At 35.4% G+C, this 22,440-nt stretch overlaps 1 protein-coding gene across 1 annotated transcript; it reads right to left on the minus strand.

Annotated features, from left to right (window-relative positions):
- Positions 1 to 1,047: 1,047 nt before the first annotated feature.
- On the minus strand, positions 1,048 to 21,341 carry LOC129257928 (serine/threonine-protein kinase WNK4-like). Its single transcript, XM_054896370.2, has 6 exons — positions 20,910 to 21,341; positions 18,112 to 19,448; positions 9,798 to 9,973; positions 8,985 to 9,205; positions 7,017 to 7,174; positions 1,048 to 1,979 (listed from the first exon to the last, which is right to left on the minus strand). The coding sequence occupies exons 2-6, from the start codon at positions 18,964 to 18,966 to the stop codon at positions 1,848 to 1,850; spliced, it is 1,542 nt and encodes a 513-aa protein (XP_054752345.1). The 5' UTR covers positions 18,967 to 19,448; positions 20,910 to 21,341; the 3' UTR covers positions 1,048 to 1,847.
- Positions 21,342 to 22,440: the final 1,099 nt, after the last annotated feature.

Consider the following 22,440-nt stretch of genomic DNA (forward strand, 5'->3'; position numbering starts at 1 on the left):
CTGATTTTGAAAACTACTATAACTCGCACAAGATGTTCAGTGATACTTGGTTACTCTTATTTCCACGTTTTATGAACTAGACCAATACACTTATAGAGATATGATGGCAATTCAACAAATACCCCCAACGTGGCCAAAGTTCTTTGACCTTACATGACCTTTGACCTTGATCATGTGACCTGAAACTCGCACAGGATGTTCAGTGATACTTGATTACTATTATGTCCAAGTTTTATGAACTAGACCAACACACTTTCAAATTTATGGCTGTAATTCAACAAATACCCCAATTTGGCCAAAGTTCATTGACCCTAAATGACCTTTGACCTTGATCATGTGACCTGAAACTTGCACAGGATGTTCAGTAATACTTGATTACTATTATGTCCAAGTTTCATGAATCAGATCCATAAACTTTCAAAGTTATGATGGTAATTCAACAGATACCCCCAATTCGGCCAACGTTCATTGACCCTAAATGACCTTTGACCTTGGTCATGTGACGTGAAACTCATGCAGGATGTTCAGTGATACTTGATTAACCTTATGTATAAGTTTCATGAACTAGGTCCATATATTTTCTAAGTTATGATGACATTTCAAAAACTTAACCTTAGGTTAAGATTTTGATGTTGATTCCCCCAACATGGTCTAAGTTCATTGACCCTAAATGACCTTTGACCTTGGTCATGTGACATGAAACTCAGGCAGGATATTCAGTACTACTTGATTAACCTTATGGCCAAGTTTCATGAACTAGGTCCATATACTTTCTAAGTTATGCTGTCATTTCAAAAACTTAACCTCAGGTTAAGATTTGGTGTTGACGCCGCCGTCGCCGTCGGAAAAGCGGCGCCTATAGTCTCACTCTGCTATGCAGGTGAGACAAAAACACAGACTGAAATTCAAATTTCTTGCAAATGTGTTCAAATGTCAGCATAAATTCGCCCGTGTACATGTACTTACAACTGCTTCTCAGTGAGTATCATCTGATTATGCAGCTTCGATCAATTTCAAACTGTTGTTTGTCCCCTTTATTTTATCCACCATTTCTAGACAGATCATTTCAACAGGTTCACATTATTCCGGAACTCCTGAACTATCTTCCTTAAAATACACATAGAAGTGTCCTCTTGATCTATTCAATACTACTAAAGTCCGATTCATTTGTCACTGATAATCCCAAATGTACCCTGGTTTGTGATGCATTACACAGCTAGCTACCACTCCAGTCTTGGTTTGGTTTTTTTTTCATATTAGATTCTACTTTTATTTTATATGATCGTTTCTATCTTATTCCAACCACTGATTGTCCTTTATTTCAGGACGCTTGGAGACATCATAATTTGCGCTTTATCATAATTTGCGCTTTATCAAAATAAAGAATTAATTAGTTCACCAAATATCATTGAGACTTAGTTACAAAGCTCTAAGTCCGATGTGTACAAATTTTTAAACAAAGGATTGAGAGCAGCGCAATGAGATATATACATGTACCAGGTGATGTATCCATTTCAAAAATAAAAATAGTAGGAAAACAATTCTCATTGACGTCAGGCTAGAGTATTCTACGGAATGCTGCACATATGGTATTCTATCCTGGAAAAGAATCAAGCAAAACTCGCCACAATACTAAAAATCTATCAATCAATTCAACCGAAGTATTCATCATAGAATTCGTCATATCTGGTTAGCACAGAATTATGTCAGGGAACCGCCAAATAAACATTAGGGGGGGAAGAGCAAATTATATGTCTTACCCACACATATATTCAGCAATAAATGAATACCATATTAGGGAATATAGGCCTATAGCTTCCATAAAGTAATGAAAAAAAATTTAATTTTCAATTCTGGATAATCTCCGATTGACTGATCATAGATACATACCTCTCTTCCTTGTTTGTTTTGGTACAGCCATCGATGATTTCTTTGATCTTGTTGTCGTTGACTTTTTCAAAGCTTTGTGGTTTAACTCCCTGCAGTGGCAAAACAAATAGTATACATTTATTGATTTGGGGGACATTAAAAATAGATGTACATGTAGATATGGAAACCAAAACAATGTTTGCACATACGTCTTAATGAAACTTTCATTGACATACATGTACGTACAGAAAACCCATGTAAAGTACGTGTACAAGGCTATTCAATGTTTTCAGAGTATAACGCATTGATCTTCCCAACACGTACATTTCTGTGGAGGGAAAAATGACTCATTGGTCAAGAATACATCAATGAAAATTATTCCCTGGGGGCCCTGATCCTTTCTAATACCTGGGATCCTAAAATATCATTAACCTGGCTCCATAATAGATGACCTAGCATCCAATGGGTGTTCCTCAATGAATTTCTATTTGTCAACTATCACAACTGCTATAATACCATATCTAAACAAATCTGGAAATGCCTACTACTGTATAAGCTATTATTTTCGCGGGGGTTTTATTTTCGCGGATTTCGTGAATTGCCGATCGGCCGCGAATTTAACAACACGCGAAAATATTGACACATTTCTTAGTCAGTGCCAATGCCCCTAATATCAAAGCTTTATTATTGAAAACATCCAGTGTAGTGAGAAAACAGAGATATGCACCTCTATATGTACAAAAAATAAGGCTAAGAAAGTACATTTAGTGATTAAAAAAGTTAGCTAGAATTTCACTTTTTTTAATTTCTGAAACAAAATCAGAGCCTAAACTATTTTCTAACATTATTTTATCAATATTTATTCACTCACTGTAATATCAAAATGTATTTTCCATGAAATAATTTGATTTTATTGTCATCTGATTGACTCTATACACACGCAATGGCAGCTCATTAATATTCATAAGTCACATGACAAGAGCTTTTAGAGATGAAGATTCTGTTCACAAAATTCCACATTTTTGCACTTTTATCAACTTTTCGAAAAAATGAATCGAACAAAACACAAATTCCAAAGATTGCTTAACCCTATGGATTACAGATCAAACTGTGGCATTATGAATTTTCAGATCTAAAGGTAAAAAAATGAAATTTAAGTCACCTTTTTCCACAGTTTGTAACTGTTTTTACAGGGACATATTTTTGTAGAAAAACACATCAGCATGAGAACTTTGAGGAGTATAGATTTGTACATGATTTGCACTAGTTTTGCTTCTTTGAAATGCTGTGGAAGTGTTTTGCACATAATCCGATCGCGAATTTAACATCCCGCGAAAAAGACGGGACCCCGCGTTTCGTGAAAAATTATGTACGCGAAAATAACAGCTTGTACAGTACTCTTTACAATACAAGGGGAAAATCATTTATTTCATTGGCCATACGACCGTTAAATTTATGTATTTAAAAAAAGGGGGACACGACATAAGCTCCTGCAAAGTTTTGCTCCGATCTTAATATATCAGAGGGCGTGGGGGTTAGAGTTGGGATTGTAATAGAGTTCTTGGTTCAGAATAATGGAAAGATAAGGATTAGGGTTTATTCAGTTTTGGAGGTTAGGTTTCAAGTTTGGGTAACGTGCAGATTTTCCAATCGGAGCAATTGGCACCGGAGCTAATGTCATAGAACCAAAAATGTAGGCCTACAAATTGTCAACAAGAGCATGCTTTCTCTCAAGAGTAATTACAGAATAAGATTATGTCTTAAAATAAAGGTATATATTAGCTTGCAACTTAATCTGGGGCTAACGTTTCATAACAATGCAGTAAATGGGGATTTTCTGAGGATCTTTTTTTTTTTTTTCCAGGGCTATTTTTCGAGCATTTCGGGGGTGAAATTGCCACGAGCCCCCATGCATTTACCCCCATGGAATCAATAATCATACAAAGATTGCATATTATATTATTTCAAAGTGACAATCACCAAAATGATACCTGTTTCACCTACCTACATGCATGATAACTTTTTTTAATTGAATTTCTACTCTGAATTTATCATGAAATAAATATGAGGTTCATTATATGGAGAGAGAATAGTCATCACTTGGACTGGAATAATTGATTGAAAATACATTACAAATGCATTAAAGCGAACCAGACAATTAGATTAGAGTCTGCAGCCTCCATCTGCACGGCCAAGGAAGATGCCGGTGCTTACAGTACATAGTTCAATTTCACTTTATTAGATCCAGACGGAAATGTGAGTAGACAAGCCAGTTCCCCCTGGCCCTGTGTTGCTATTACTGGCTATCTATCCATCCCCACCCCACCCCTTCCCCCTCCCAACACGCTGTCTTTCTTCCCAGAAATGACCTTCTGAAAACACCTCTAGAATACAAACAGATTCACATGCACACAGCATTCATGTCCTCCCACCATAAGATTAGGTATCTTTTCAGTACAAAATATTTAGTTTGCCAGCATTTCAGTCATAATGTTTCATTTAAAAAAAGCTTACCAATTCCTTATTATTGTTCTCATATTATTTGAGAACTGTGCTTCCTCGATGACAGGATCATGTGATTTGACTAGCTTGAAAATCTCAAGGAAACCTGGGAATATTTTGTTGCAGTCATTACATGTATTATATTGCAGCTATTTTTGGTCCATGCACCGATATTGTGCCAAAAATAAACACAATATGCTCCCAGATATAGCTTTAGACGATCATAAAATCATCATCGCCTTGGTAATTCTGCCACTTGATCATCTTACAAGGCGTATCAAAATTCAGTGGCACGCACATCAAATGTTCTGGCTGGGATTAAGCAATGTTAATTAAACCAATGTTTTATAATCATACAGGAGTTAAAATGAAAACACTGAAATTACTGTCTTAATATGACCCTACCAAAACATAGCACAAAACCATACTTTGAACCCTTGGTCTAACTCAAAACATGATCTGTGGTTTACCTTTGGGTAGCCAAATTTGACACAACACTTCACCTGAAGATGTTTAACTTATCAACTCATTGAAGTCAAACTGTTGAAACTTGACGAGAATTAATCTTATTTTCTTCACCATTAAATCATGGGAAAAAAGCCCAGTAAACATATTTTATGTTTGGTTTCCCATTAGTTTAGCTTGGCTAATTTTAGCCAACACTTATTTCATAGTGTAATTTAAACCTGAGTTCAGAATACAGGCCGAAGCGTTTTTCAGCTGGGACAGACAGAAAGTGTGGATCCAACACAAGCAAAATACTTTTTCTGCAAGACTTAAGATTTATTTGTTTACATCACACAATGAAATATGATGAAGAATTATTATCTGTAGAATGGTTCTCAATTCTCATATGAATATAGAATCAACACATGAATGTGCATATCTTTAAGAATTTTAAGTTGCGATAAACATCATTTTGATTTGATTCATTGAATCTATAAAACTATCATCGAAAAATTAGTCTTGGAAAATGGTTGTCGGATCACTTGAAAAGCTTTTAATATGGAATGCATTTATGCACAGCTTGATATTTTCTATGACCTCAGTGAAAATATGTCAAATAGCATTTGCTCTCTCAAATAAGGTGTAAATGCTGAGTCTAAACTTGTAGACTACGCTCAGTCGTCATAGACTCTTGGGTCCCATGTTGTCATTTTCCGAAATGATCTTCATATCTAACAGGGCAACACGAGTAAGATCATAAACAACTTGCAATGCAATCAAGCACTTGAAACCAATGAACTGAGGCCTACTTGTCCAGTCCAGTGTGTAGGGTTTATATCACACTTCAAATCATGAGGTGACGGCCTGATCTATTCTTTGACCAATCACCTTGCTCGTTAGCTACAATGCAAGCAGATGATCAGCTGTAGCATCACCGATGACACTCGGAACATGCACTTGCTCATCTTCAGCAAAGGTGCAAATGCAATATCCAGATCATCATCATTCTATGAACATGACATTATATCTATTTCTCTCTATTCATGTATGATTCCCAACAAATTAAAAGTGAAAGCCTACTCGCAGAAGGGGGAAACAAGATCAGAATATAAACAAGTCATAGGGAAGTCAAACAACCAAGATATATCACTATACAAGAATGAATAAAGCATATGGACGGTATGGGCAAATGAATGATCAGTGAATTAATTCTTGATGACAGGTAATTTCAAGCATGATCTCAACATACTATGAATCATTTACACTAGTGAGGGTTCATCCCTGTCTTTATGAGATGTGGTTTAGTTGGACCCATGAGGTAATGTAATTTGATGTGCTTGCTAAAATGTAGCCATGTGTCGATCAGCACTTCTTCCCCTGTCGTCTGCTGAACGCATTATGACATCACGGGGATATTGTTCAAAGGCATTGAATTTTTGCTGAGAAGATTCGATCAACAAACAATACAACATATTTTACCGTAGGGCTATTCTTACTTTACTCTGTTGGACATACTTGCCTTGATCCTAATATAAATCATGTGTGATATGGCACTTCCTTAATAGCCGAATCTGTCACTTTCAAGCCGGTCAATTCTACTCTGAATGACAGCTGAAGGTGTCGCCTGTTACTTGGAAGAGGAACTACCTCTCTTGCAACAAATATCTTCCATTACAGGGTTCCTTTAATCAAACTTCCTGTGACCAGACAAAACCTTAGACCACAACAGGAACTGGATTAGATGATGGCACAGATGACAGTATCTCCTAGGTATTGGTGGGCCCCCACAAACCTACATTCCCATTACAGAATGAACACTGTAAAATACCGACTCCTGCATGAACTAGATTCTATCATGAGCCATGTCCGATGACAGACACCACATTAAACTCACAAAGAAAATTTGATTACTCAGAACAGCAGCAGAAAACATCAGAGACATACTTAAGGTGCATACCCGGCTATGAACATACCTTCACAACTTTCCAAGCACTTTGATTGATGAAGACTCCAAATACTTCATTAACAAGCAGGGAAACAAGTTTCATTTTATTATGTAATAATGCTTGGGTGCTACTGAAGAATAAACATATCTACAAAAATGTCTCAAAAAAAGGGTGAAAATTATACAATTTTAAACTATTAAAGTAAATAACCACATGGATTTCTATTTTTAAAAATCTGAGATTGAATCTTACCGTGGTAACCCTGCGGTAGATCTGTGCAGCATTGGAGCATTCGGAATATGGATACTCGGATGTGGCCATCTCCAGCAAGCACATGCCAAATGCGTACACGTCGACAGCCTCGTCGTAGTGCTCCTCGTACATCTCAGGAGCCATGAACTCGGGTGTACCTTGAATGCAAACAGGAGGGAGGGAGGAGTAGAGGTTTTTGAAAACTTTCTAACCTGTCAGGAGAGAGAAGGGAGGAAAAAACACCACAGCAAAGGAAGATAATCTGTTAATTATGACCTTGAAGGGTTCATCTCGGCTTGCTTGATGCTGTACAGGAAACCTAGCAGAAAATATATTCAAATTTAAAAGTGATATTTTTAGAAAATATACCAGTACACTTTAACATGCTTTAAAACTGATCATTTGATGATTCTCGATATATGATAAAATCAGATTCATATAAAGAACAAAACAAACTATGTTTCAAAAAAAAAATCGAACAATGCACACTAAAAAAATTTCTGTAACATGAATGAAAAATATACTGTTCATTACAAACTGGGAACATCCTTTCATTGAAATCTATATGAAATGAAAAACATGGATTTTTCATTGGGGGGGGGGGGGGTAAAATAAGAAAGATTCTATACACAGTGCGATACCAAATAATATTAGACAAATCATTATTATAATTATCAACCATAAAGGAAGAAGCCCGAGTCTCACCTCTACATGGTCTTTGTAAAAACCTGAATAAAAATCAATTCTATAAACAAAATGTTGAAATACAACATGAATCAATGTAAGCAAACATGATGAATGGCAATTTAAGCAAATCATTCTTTCCCTTAATAACAAAGCTGCTCACTGCACAAGCACATCTTTTTAGGTACAGGCAAACAAATGCGTCCCAGGTGTGAAGATCACAACATTGAAAATTTGTTCTTCTCTCGACACAACTGCCATTAATGTTGTTTTGAACATATAACCAAATACATGTAGCATACATAAAGTGCTCTATATTAATTAGCATATTACCCTGGTATTTGATAGCTGTTACACGCTATACATTTCAAGGAATTTCAAGACCTGCCAGGTCACAATTTACCTAACCTGGGTTAAGTGCAGCACAATACGGAGCAATTCTAATCCCATTTTCAATTTACTTCAAATTTCATAAACCTTCATATTCTTGCATTTAATTGAAAAATCTGATTAAATTTCCCAAATGTAAACAAAATGAAATCAACATTCAGAATACAGAATAAAGAATGAGTAAAAAATAAAAAAAAAACACCTCTCCATCCTTTTATGACACATCAATGCATATCTATTTAGTTTCATACATTTTTTTTTCTTGTGTTTTGATGATGATCCTTCAATGTCAGGATTTTATATCAATAAACTTTATAATTTGAATTTGTACAAATGCAAATATTGCTTTTTCAATGTTAGTGTTTCAGAAACAAAAGTTTGAAAAACACAGGTATATTTGGTTATTAATTAAAGCAAGAGTTCAAACTGAAATGCATGCTTTTTGGAAATGGCAGTTAATTACACACATATTCAGATCTCAATTTATTTCAATTAACTCAACAATGAATTTGGATTGAAAGATTAGTCTAGTAGGTTTCACAGTACACCATGTATCTTTCTTGGGCAAGTTAAAAGATTGAAAGATTGAAATATCTTTTCTACAATAACCAAACGCATTACCTTTGCCAAACACGCACATTTGTAATCATAATTTTTCTACAAGTATGTGTCACTTAAGTACTTACTGGTATTCCATAAAATCTACATTTACTCTAAATCTACACTGTTCATAAATTCTAACTTATTAATTCTAATTTGTAAATCAAATCTATGGTTACTGATTCGAGCCACCACTCATATAGCTTTTATTTGATTGATACTTCCATCAAACTTCGTTTTTTAAGGGGTCATGCTCAAATAATTGAACACATCCAACAATGACACTTGACTTACCTATAACACTTTTGGCAAATGAGCTCTTTTTGAGGGTGGCCAGACCCAGATCGCCAATCTTGACGGAACCAGAAGTGCCAGTAATGAAGATATTGTCACATTTGAGATCACGGTGTATGATGGGTGGTTGTCTTGTATGGAGGAAGTGCAGGCCCTTCAGGATTTGACGGCACCAGCTCCGCAGCACACGGTTCTTCACACCCTTGAAGCGTTTGAGATATCTAAAGGAAGATATGAAACAGGAGCTTAAAGGCTGCTACAAGCATACATGTATTTCCACCTAAATTATCTTCATATAAAACTTGTTATTTCTTTTTCAAAAAATCCTGCCTCTTACTGATTTCACATCATTGTAAGAAAACACAAAAACTGTATGCACCTCAATACATATATAATTCTGAATATTTACGATAAAGAAGCCTCCTTTGAAATCTACACATAATTCACATTCAAAATATAATAATTAAATTTAGAAATTCATTGACATGTACATAAAGCTAAAATACTTGGCACTGCTTTTTTTTTGTGAATCTGTTTTTACAATTTCATTAACAATTCAATCAAATGATTTTGTTGGATAATCGTATTTAAATAGCTTCATGATACAATTAAATATAAAAAAATACTTCTTTAGCGCTTTACAATCAATATTCTGTATACACAAATAATATAAAATGTCTGCGATATTTGCATCGAAGGCGACTTTAATTCTATTAACCCACATGAGTCAGACATTCACAATGTAAATAAGCATTGCTAAAAATGCATTGGTATCATCCAGAATACTGAACGATAATTGTGATGAGAGCTTACGTTTTCAAGGTTCCAGATGTCATGAGTTCGGTGACAAGTACTATGTGTTTCTTTCCTCTGGGACTGACTTCCTCCCAGTAGTCGTAGAAGCTGACAATGTTTGGGTGACTGAGTCCTTTCAGCATCTCTGCCTCTTCTTTGAACCTCTGCCGCTCAGACCGACTCAACTTGCGCTCCTGAAGGGGTTGGTTGAAAGTGAGAAGAAAAAAAAGTGTATTTGGAAAATGGAAATAAGAAAAATAGACCCTGTTAATTTTTTTTTTTCCTCTTGTACATAGTTGATTGAATGAACTACATGTATTCATAAGGCTTCTAATATTGTAGTGAAATTATGTCGGATGATGTAAGTTATTAAACATGATAACAGTTGAAAAAGCAGTGCAATTGGCGGTTTTCATCATTTATGTATTTTGTACCTCGATCCTGTATATTATGTACATGTACACAATTAAAAACAAAAACCAGGATCACAAAATGGAGCAGCATTGTAAAAAGAAAACAAATGAACAAGTGGAATGCCTCTGGCGGTCTCACCTGCATCACGCGATTCAATATAGCAGCAGTGCTGACTTTGAAAAACACCATTTAACTAATTATTCACAAAAAACACCATTCATATAATGATACAATACTGTACGTTCATTGACATTGGACCTTGATCATGTGACCTAAAACTTGTCAGTGATACTTGATTACCCCTACATGTATATCCACATTTTATACACTATATCTATAAACTTTGAAAGTTATGACAGCAATCTAATAATTACCTCTAAAATGGCCAAAGTTCAATGACCTTAAATGACCTTGACTTTGGTAATGTGACCTGAAACTCGCATGAGATGTTCAGTGATACTTGACTCTTATGTCCATGTTTTATGAACTAGACCAATATACTTACATAGTTATGATGGTAATTCAACAAATACCCCCAACATGGCCAATATCCATTGACCTTTGACCTTGGTCATGTGACCTGAAACTCACACAAGATGTTCAGTGATACTTGATTACTCTTATGTCCAAGTTTCATGAGTCAGATCCATAAACTTTCAAAGTTATGATGGTAATTCAACAGATACCCCCATTACAACCAAAGTTCATTGACCTTTGACCTTGGTCATGTGACCTGAAATGCACACAGGATGTTCAGTGATACTTGATTACTCTTATGTCCAAGTTTTATGAACTAGACCAATATACTTTCAAAGTTATGATGGTAATTCAACAGATACCCCCATTACGGCCAAAGTTCATTGACCTTTTACCTTGGTCATGTGACCTGAAATGCACACAGGATGTTCAGTGTTACTTGATTACTCTTATCTCCAAGTTTTATGAACTAGACCAATATATTTTCAAAGTTATGATGGTAATTCAACAAATACCCCCAATTTGGCCAAAGTTCATTGACCCTAAATGACCGTTGACCTTAATTATGTGACCTGAAACTTGCACAGGATGTTCAGTGATACTTGATTACTATTATGTCCAAGTTTCATTAATCAGATCCATAAACTATCAAAGTTATGATGGTAATTCAACAGATACCCCCAATTTGGCCAAAGTTCATTGACCCTAAATGACCTTTGACCTTGGTCAGGTGATGTGAAACTCATGCAGGGTGTTCAGTAATACTTGATTAACCTTATGTCCAAGTATCATGAACTACATGTAGGTCCATATATTTTCTAAGTTATGATAACATTTCAAAAACTTAACCTTAGGTTAAGATTTTGATGTTGATTCCCCCAACATGGTCTCAGTTCATTGACCCTACATGTAAATGACCTTTGACCTTGGTCATGTGACATGAAACTCAGGCAGGATGTTCAGTAATACTTGATTAACCTTATGGCCAAGTTTCATGGACTAGGTCCATATACTTTCTAAGTTATGCTGTCATTTCAAAAACTTAACCTTCGGTTAAGATTTGGTGTTGACGCCGCCGCCGCCGTCGGAAAAGCGGGTCTATAGTCTCACTCTGCTATGCAGGTGAGACAAAAATGAGAGAAAATACAAATCACATTTACTAGTATACCACAGTGAGCAAGTCCACTTCTGCCACACATAAAAAATACAATTTTTAATTTATTTTTCTCCTTTTACCAGATTTTTTGAAAAGTCTACATGAACATACAAGTGTACATGTACATGTAGTTGGACAAACTACAGACAGTTTCAAAGCCGAAATGTTTCCCTTTCTCTGTTTCGCTGCTGTTTTCAAGAATGATGAATTAGGAATAATGACTGTGCATAGGTAATTAGGTACATGTACAATGTAGACTGTGTACTGAGTAAGAGGGGGGGGGGGGTTCATTCATGTATGTACACTGCTCACAAAATACATGTATAATCTCACCCTTTCATACAAGATTATTTATTACAATTACTACATGTACATGCATTTCATACATGATTATTCATTACTTTATGAATTACTGTGCACTTTTATTTTGATACATGATATTGATCATACATGTACATGTACTTTGTCCATTTGGCATACGAAGGGCATTTGTTTATATTGATACAGCACACAATTGTACATGCTATTAGTGACAACTCTCAGTTATAACAATGTACATGTATCACCTTCACTAAACCAATTGATTTTTCTATTTCATATTATTCTAAACCCAAATGCTATTGATTTTCTCCTGTACAGCATACCATAAGGTACTGGTGACATGATCATGTACGATCCATGCATACAGTTATTTACTGCACTGTATAATGTACTGTACTTTAAGTTCTGCAGGCCTACATTTACAATGTGCATATAGCGACAGTACAATTACATGATCTGTAACTTGTATGGATAAATATTTCCAGTTCACAATCACAAATCAACTGTTTGGGCCTATAGACATTGAAATACATGTGTGTCAGTGTCAAAAACATTAGTTTTCTTTTAGGCCTACTGTAGAATTACTGTAAGTAATGAATAAAAAATTGGTGAGGCCACTACATGTACATGTAGCTGTAACGATAGCCAACATGTAGTTGGAGATAACAGTCTGCACAACTGTAATGTCCATCTTTAACTTCCTCAAATCCAAACTGATGAGATGTACCACTTTCTAATCTATAAGAACACAAAACAAGACTATCCCCGGTGGTAATGCACTTGGAACTGCTTATGGCTCTTCAGCAAAATCTCAGTTAAGGAGAAACACACCAAGATGATTCCCCCATATGGCAAAAAGACATGTAACCGAACCTTGACTATTTGGCCTACACATGTACTACATGTATTTATGCTAAAGCCTCCAGACATTCTGCAGTTGTGCATGCTTCTTTCTGTAATTACATGTACATGCATGTATGCATGTAGGCCCGATTTGTAGTTCTTCACACTGAATGAACCATAAAAGTGTTTGCTTTCATGAAAAAAACAAAATAATAAACAAAGACAGCACGTCTGATACACATACATGTACAATGTAGGCCTACAAATGAAGGAAAAGGGCTTAATACATCTACATGTAAATGTATGTAGGCCCCTGGTGCAATATAGCTTACAACATGTAGGAGTAGGACTACGCATGAACCAGACTTGACATAAACTAAGCATGTATACTTTTACTAGACATATTTTGTATCATACTCCTAGATTACATTGAATCCATGGTATGGTCCAGTGGTACGTGTATTTCTTTAACTTCCTAAAATGTATTTAGTATATTTACATGTGCCGTAAATTAGACTGCTAAGAGTAAAACCATATGCACAATTGTACTGTACACATACATAAGATGGCCCTCCTTTCAAACACAACAATGCATGTAGGGCTATTTGTCTACAGTACAGTATGACATGCATGCCGATAGTGTTGCCACAGGCCATGTGTGTATACTACACAGTGTGAATGTAATGTACAAATGTGCATCCCTACATGTAGTCTGTGCCTAAAAACATGTTACAATGAAAATCATTAACTGGTCATGTATTTGAAATACATGAACATGTAATTTACACATTACTGTACGTGTGTACATTTGAATGAAAAGAGCAAAATAAAACACACATAACACTGAAAATTTCTTCAAAATCAGATGTAAAATAAGAAAGTTATGACATTTTTAAGTTTTACTTAAAAGTCAAGTCCACCCAAGAAACATGTTGATTTGAATAAATAGAGAAAAATCAAAATCGGATGTAAAATAATAAAGTTATGAGTTATGACATTCAAAGTTTTGCTTATTTTTCACAAAACAGTTACAGTATATATGCACAACTCTGTGATATGCAAATGAGAGAGTTGATGAAGTCCATCACTCACTATTTCTTTTATTTTTATTGTTTTAATTATACGATATTCCAATTTTCACAGATTGAACATTAAGAACTAACTTTACTGAAGTATAAAATGTTAAAACAATAGAAGTACCATACATGTATGTTCAGGGAGGAATAAACTTTGTTTCACAGAACAATGAAGAGAAAGTTAGAATATTTCATATTTCATATAATAAAATATAAAAGAAATAGTGAGTGAATGACATCATCGGTCCCCTCATTTGCATACTACCAACCAGGATCGGTGTACTGTTTTGTGACATTTAACTTTAAAATGCCATAACTCTCTTTTGCATCCGATTTTGATAAAATTTTCAGTATTATGCTTGTTGGAATTTTATCATTTTATTCAAATCAACTTTCATTAGGGTTGGACTTGTCCTTAATTTTTCACAACAGTTAGGCCTCTACAGGTATTTACATCCTGATCAGTATGCAAATTACATGTATGTGAACCAATGACATCATCCACTCACTATTCCTTTTGTACATTTCATTATGGGATATGAAACAAAGATAAAGTCCTCCCTGAACTTGTGGAATTGCCATAATTTGAACATTTTGTTGTTTGAACAAGATGATCCTTACTGTAAAATCTGTAAAAATTGAAATATTGTAAAATCCAAACAATAAAAATACAAAAGAAATAGTGAGGGACATCATTGACTCTCATTTGCATATCAGTGATTTGTGCATATATATGCAAAAATTTTAAATGTGATAAATTTCTTATCTTACATCCGGTTTTGATGAAATTTTCAGTATTACATGTAGGCTTCTTTGATTTTTATCTACTGATTAAAATCAATTTTTTTTCTGGAGTAGAATTGCCCTTAAAGCACTGACTAAAGGAAGTGTCACCAGCCATTCACTTAAGTTTTGCAAAAATCTTGAACAGATTTTATACAAAACTTCACATCTTGAAGTAATTTATATAGGCCTTAATGCTTTTTCAAGATCTTAATCTTTTGATCTAAATCAAGAATTTAGGTTAAAGTATTCATTTCCAAAATTTCAGCTGAACCATCAGCCCCTTCTGACCTCCTGAAGGCAATGAAAATCAAACTAAAAAAAAACACAGGTATAAACATTTCTACCAAAATTTACAACTGTGAATCAATCTACAGTACAGGTATTATTTTAGTTAAAGTTTAAATGTAAAAGAATGAAACTGCAGCAAACAATTTAAGTCTTTACAATCAGGGTTAATTGTCACCGTGTTATAATAGATCTAGTTCTTGAACACTACCATAAACTTATTATTGTGAAATGATTAGGCATAAATCTTAGTTCAAAAATGATAATTTTTATGTTCACATACATGGGGCAGTTAGAGCTTGGAAAAATACCTGACTTTTGCTGGGATTCCAAGAATATTTTTCTCAGCTACTACATGTACATGTACATGTACATGTAGGCTGACATATTTTCCTCCAGAGTCATTTTTTCACATATTTTTTATTACTTCATTTAGGTGGTCATTTTGTTGGGATTCTGTTCGAACTCATTATAAGACCAATACCACAACTGGCATAAATTGTCTTTAAAGTCTTGAGATCAATGTATCAATGCAGTCCACTTTTGATTTTTACATAATGTTCAATCACTACTGAATCCAGCAAATACATGTAAATGATAAAGAATAAAGCTACGGTATGTTTCCTTTCGCTATTCAGGTTTTGTCTACAGTTCTGCAAACTCGGGATACCATGCAGAATAATACAAGATCCTTGATCAGTCCTCATATTCTACAGACCAGTAAACAATCCCAGAGATCCATAATGACCAATATATCTTCTCTGGTCAACAAAGTTCCATAAAAAGGGTTAATTGTGACTGGATCAAATATGCATCTAAGGTGAGCAAGAAAAACATTCCAATAACAATACACAACAATTTGATTTTGAGCATTGGACCAGTTACCACCTACAGGAATATTGTTTACTGTGAAGTTTGTTCACCAATGCATGTGATTACCTGCGCTGTACCCCTTTGAACAGAGCGCTGTGTCAACTTACAAAACCCCTCTAATCCCCTATGGTCTCACTGGAATGTGAAAAGATTGTTTGAAATAAATGGAGGAAAAAAGTGATTTCACTTTTAGAACAGCCCTACTACTCATGTACATGTATCATTGTAATGCTTATGAAAATTCTTAATAATCAATCAAAGGGAAGTCTGGCCTAAATTTATATGAATTGGATAAACTACATTGTAGCTCAGCACAATTATGACATAGTGAACACATACATGTAGGACAATCATATAATAATTTATAACATTATTATGAAGATTGGTTAATATTTTAGTTTACCATACATGTACATAGGTTGGTGGGTGTAATCTTTTCTACTTTTTTTTCAATTATACAATCACACTCAAATTTTCTGATCCAAGATTTGAAGACAGGATGATCAAGTCCACATTGTGAAAGATCAACAGTGTAATCACTAAACTTTTTTTATAGTACAATGTTATCATACTTTTAATATAATTATAATAAACACTTTAAAATGAAAATACATGTAGGGGCTTAGAATTATCAGCTCACTTATTGAATATCAATTACAATCATGTAGGCCTACAGAGGCAATATAGTGCAGAATTTATCATTTCCATTTCATTCTGATTTCAATTGATTTTCAAAGTATTAGTACTGTGCTTGTTTCCTTTAAACTTTTTAGTTTGATTTTGACATAAATATTTTACTTCTTTTCCTTTGAAATGCATTTCTCTCTCATCATTGTTAAGCATAAGATCAAGGCTTTGTTTAAAATGTGAAACATGTGGTGAACATTAATATTTTCAGAAGTTTAAAAAACATATCTACAGCACCTTCAACAATGGTGTATGCAATACATGTACATGTATGTGTACAATTTAGGCCTAAGTACTGAACATGAAACTATAATTCTTTGCAGATTGCACTGTATCCAAGGCTGAGATTTGCAATTTAGTGACAGTCCGGGGTGGCAGTAGAAGTATAAAATTTCAACTTTTCAAGTCAGATGTGCATTTCTCACACTTGTGCATCAGCATAAATCATTTACCGGTACGTTTTCAATGTCATTTTTTTTTTACTTCTAAACCATAACATCTGATTTATAACAGCTTTTCATAGAATTAAAAAGAATAACAACCAATTTCCAATTCAAGAAATCAGGCCTTGGCTTAAGTTTTGGTATTTTTAGAGCAAAGGCATTTTTCCATGGGCACATTTCTATTTAACAGAACCAGGGAAAAAGTGGGGGTACAGCGCAAATTTTGAGGCCACATGAAAGGAACAGCACTGAGACCAATCAACAGGGAATACATGGCCACAGCTTTGGTAAAATACTCAGAGAATCTTATTGTGAGTCAATGTAAAAATAACTTGACATGCTTTAACAATTAATGAAAAAAATTCTTAAATGAAAAGTACCATATACACACACAGGTATAGATGTACATACTAGCAGTACATGATGTAGAAGAGAACTGGCAAATATGACTGGTTAACAACATTCTACTACAACACTCTTTGGACCGTATTTCCTTTTTAATGCCAGACAGGTTCTTGTCACATTAATGTGTTTGTACACGATCTAATGAAGAGTTGACTTTCTCTTGTGATACATGTATGTTGCAAGCATGATGCAACTACTAGTTGCAAGCAAAGAACAATGTAACACCAAATAAGGTACATGTATCTCAATAGTGTACACTAACTATGACTACTTTTTTCAGAAGGAATCCTGTGCAGAATCTGTTTTTTCCCTTCTAATCCTCTTATTATGCATACATGTATGTGCATGTACATGTAGAAAAGATAATGGGGTTCACTTCAGGGATGCTGCTGCAAAATTCATATGGCAAAGAAGAGCAGGCTTTAAAAATGGTGGACACCACTTTTATTAAGTTAACATTGTCAAAAACAAAAAATTACCCCTGTCAAGTTCAAGAAATTTTTGTCAAAGAAAGTTGTGATCATAAAAGAAGTACTGTAGGAAATGATAAATTATGAGGTACAAACCTGCAATTCACACCATGCTACAGCAACTCCAGTCTCTGTATCCAGCCCTCTGAACACAGTCTTGAAGGAACCTCTCCCTACTTCTACATCATACTTCATGAAACGACCATCTGCAGACTTAGCAATGGCTTTCTCTTCCACAGCTTCTAGTTCTGCATCCTCTGTATCTGGCAGGAGACGTTTTTCTTTGCTCATAAAATCAGAATAGGGCATATCATCAATCTGCAAACGCTCAACCTTCTCCTCTTTGTGTACATCTAGGTGACCATTTTCAGTGATATCCTTAACAGGAGTCATGATTACAACCGACTTCTGTTTCTTTCCATTCCCGGAAGCGATTCTACCCCTTTCTGGCTTCATGTTACTGTCTTTCCTGGCACTCTTCAGAGCAGTTCCATTTGGCTGTGATTTTGCTAAGTGAACAGATGTATCAGGCACTTTTTCTTTTAATGGTTCTTTATCACCAGTGCTATCTAATCTACTGCTATATCCAGTGGTGCTACTATCATCACTGATTCCTGTGTGTTTTGATTCAGCTGCACTTTCCAAGTTTTCTGTAACCTTGTCGTGTTGGAAGGATTCAACATTCACATCAGCATCGGGGAAATTAGGAGATCTGCGATTAGAGATCACCATGTTGCTTCCCATACTGGATTCGCCATTGACACGCGAATGACTGGCATCAGCAGCTACTGCCTCCTCTGTCTGTGTGTCACCAGACTTGCCTTTGCTGCCTTGCTTAGTCACACTCCCACTGCTATGACTCTCTTGTGGGACGTCCGTGTCTCTTTCCTCCAACGACGCAACTCCATTTGACAGCGAGCTGCCGCTGTGGTGGCTCTCCGACTTACTCATTGCGATTGGTAAAGTTCACCCAAACACAACTGTTACACTAGTCCGAAGCAGGGCTTGGGACAAAGTCACTCACTTGAGAGAATCAAATGTGAGCAAGCCTACTCTGTAGGTCAAAAAACTGGATAAAAATCCAGTTTTATGGACTACCTGGACACAAGAGTGTTCCAAATAATACCCCTTTCACTGCCTATTGCACCTTTCCACAAGTAGCAAATTGGCTTGCTGCCAGATGCAGCACACTGTTCAGTTGGTATGTCCATTATGTATTCCTCCATGGCAAAAGATTGGAGACCACTTCCTTTGCATTGCAGGATAGGTGGTGAAACAAATTACAGGTTCACTGTTGCTAAGAGTTGGTTTGGCCAGGAAGAGGGACTCTCTATCCTTCACACTGTGTATATGGTGTGAGAATTGGTTTTCTTCTTCAGGTAGATGTTTTTTTCCTAATTTCCTTTTACTTTTAGGTACTTTCCTTCGAAATCCTGTATAAAAAAGAAAAATGAAAGTTTACATCAGTTTATTCCTTGCCTTAATTACCATATATTTAAGCAAATGCAGTTCTAAATAGAATTTGATTACGATTTTCAACTACTCCCATCCCCTCACACCACCCCTAACGAACAAAATGGCATCTGCTACACATAGGCCTACAGTACATGTACATGTACATAAAACATTACATTAACATTAATTAAAAACTCTGTTCCATTAATGCAAATTCTTCTATACAAGTGCCTATTGTATTACAGTGAAAAACATTACAATCAACAAATTTTGCATTTCAAGTACTTAATAAATATTCCCAATAAATGGACTGGCAAAACTGTAGAAAATCACACTCATCATGATCAGAGGATTTACTTAAGCGGTCGCAATGAATTTTGAGCTGTCGTAGATTTGGAGCCAAGTACGATCATACTCGATCATTGCAAAGTTTGTGAATTATTAATGACAGAGTACAAAAATTATTTTTGTTGTCATCTTTACTTTTGTATTTTTTAGAAGATCCAGACTAGCCAGGTAACAGACTGAAAAAATTGTCCGTTTTGATGAGCTTTTGGTTTTCTTTTAAATCTTTGTTTTTCCTCATTCAAACACAGATATGGTCTACTACTACTCAGTACTACATGTAGGTGGCCAGTGGAGTGGAACCAGATACAGAGTTAGTGTCTGTACACCACACCAGCAATAATAATAAAGACTGAAGCTTTCTGTCTAGCCTGACCATTGCCCAAGCTTTACAAGTTATTAGGCCTACAAAAATCATTGGGATGAATGAATAAAAAAAGCCAAACAAAACTCAAATTATAAAAAATAATAAAAACTTATTGTAGGCTAATAAACAAATGGCCAAACAGACTACGCCTTACATATATTCTACATAGTCTTGAGGACGCAATGATGATGATTTTTTATATACTGTCATATAGGGCCTACTTCTTGAAAGTTGAAGAAGTATATGACAGTATATTAAAAATCATCATCATTGCGTCCTCAAGACTATCTTCTACATCACAAAATTTCAATTTAATAATGTAAGTTTTAAGGGCCTTAACATAAGCTGAACAGCCTGTTAAACTTGTGGAAAACAAAGTTTTAAAAAACATTAAATTAACGTTTGTTGATAGATCCGTGTTAATTATCAGATTGATTATGACTTTATTCTTCTGCTCAGAATCGGCTCATGTCGTCAATTATGAACCCATCTTGTGTTGAATGAATCTGGACATTACTCTTCATCACTCATGTCTTATCAGATTGTATGACTTTAGTTTGTTCTTCATGAATCATTTTCTTCTGCTCAGAGTCAGTCAGACCTCAGTCAGAGTCAGACTCGGCTCACGTCGTCAAATATCAGATTATGATTGAACCCATTTTGTGTTGAATGAACCTGGACATTACACTTCATCAGATTAAGGTCTCAGACATTAAGATCTACGTACCACTTTTTTGAAGATCAATCACTTGCTTGAACTAAGCAATACATTCCCATCTTCATGCTCAATGCAGACTTAGTTTTGCATTGCTTCCCAACGCAATACACGTCTGACGCAAAATACAGACACAGCTCCAGTACAGCGACGGAGGTCTTGATTGTGTGGGTTGCATCCATTCGACATGTTCGATGAAACAAGTTGGCTTAAAGTCACACTTCCATATTCATTGCACAGTCAGTGATTAAAAAATGCCGGGTGGGTTTCGTGAAATACTGCGACATGTATTTACCGATGTGAGGGTAAAACATGCCGGGGGTACACCAACGTTGCTTACGACCCCTTTTCTTATGAATTGTGGATTTCCTACGGTTGCTTCACAGACCCTCCATTTTCCCTAATTTCTACACGTTATACACGATAACATATTTTGTGTACGTTAACCGAAGGGCTATCCACAACGCGGAAGGATTATTTTATATGAAAAATATTTCTGAACAAATACCAATCTTTATTCTTGTCATTATATTTTATGACGAGCTTTTATTTACACTTATTCCCAGTGAATAAAAATAATCATCCCTATTCATAAGAACCAATTGATCTTATTATATTAACCAATTTACGAACTACTTTTTTACTGCGCAATAATAAGATCACCTTTCCAGTGGCCAGGCCAGGTGGTATCAAAGACACACAGCTCGTAAACGTTTTTGTACTGCAATTTCATTTGGGGCCGTGAAAGGGGGCACCAGGCCCACAAGTAACCCAAAGGGGTTCCAACTGAGGCCGGGGCCCGTGCAAAATTGCCAATGGGATATAGGCCTATCTTTCAAATACCAATACATGAATCAAATCATTCCTCAGCGCTTATGCGGATAGCGGAGTCTACTTTCTAAGGAAACAGGCAATGCCAGAATTTCAAGAAGCGTCACATCTTTTTTAATTTGGGGGACAGATCAATTATTTGGCCCAGCGTATGTGGATCGTGTGTCAATTCATGGACCCTACTAGCCAGTCAATAGTATTTCATTTACTTTCGCTTGTATTTGCCTTAATTTTTTAGTTCATCTCAATCCATAGTCCGAGTCCCGGGAGTCCGAGTCATGAATCACTTACCTGCTCTATTAAATCTGTAAAAACAAAAATAAACTGGGGGGTAATCAAACTGTAACTCCACAGGGGGAATTTCATCATTGTGATTTATGCTGGCCGAAACAGTTAAATAATACCAGTTAAATAATTCTAGTAATGTTTTTTTTTTTAAACAGTATCAGGTATCAGCACGGCACATGTAGGTATGAGGCCCACCCCCCCCCCACATTAATTGTTTGTTTGTTTGTTTTATTTTTATTTCTGCGTTCACAATACATTATCATAAATATTTACATTGTTTGTAATATACAAAATAATTCATAATGCATACAATATAAACATAATACATAATTTGAAGGAAAAAATGGTGTGGGCATATACTTCACATTTTGATAATAAAAAAGGAACATTAACAAAATTTAAATGAACGCAGGAGACCGCCATC

The sequence above is a fragment of the Lytechinus pictus genome, chromosome 3, assembly GCF_037042905.1.
Source record: "Lytechinus pictus isolate F3 Inbred chromosome 3, Lp3.0, whole genome shotgun sequence".
Classification (NCBI taxonomy): Eukaryota; Metazoa; Echinodermata; class Echinoidea; order Temnopleuroida; family Toxopneustidae; genus Lytechinus; species Lytechinus pictus.

Excerpts from the sequence above, each read along its gene's own strand:
- LOC129257928 (XM_054896370.2), bottom strand. The coding sequence starts at position 18,966 with ATGAGTAAGTCGGAGAGCCACCACAGCGGCAGCTCGCTGTCAAATGGA. Across the intron at positions 9,974-18,111 it reads TAGCATGGTGTGAATTGCAG|GAGCGCAAGTTGAGTCGGTC; the intron begins GTTTGTACCTCA and ends CAACCCCTTCAG. Across the intron at positions 7,175-8,984 it reads ATTTGCCAAAAGTGTTATAG|GTACACCCGAGTTCATGGCT; the intron begins GTAAGTCAAGTG and ends TTTGCATTCAAG.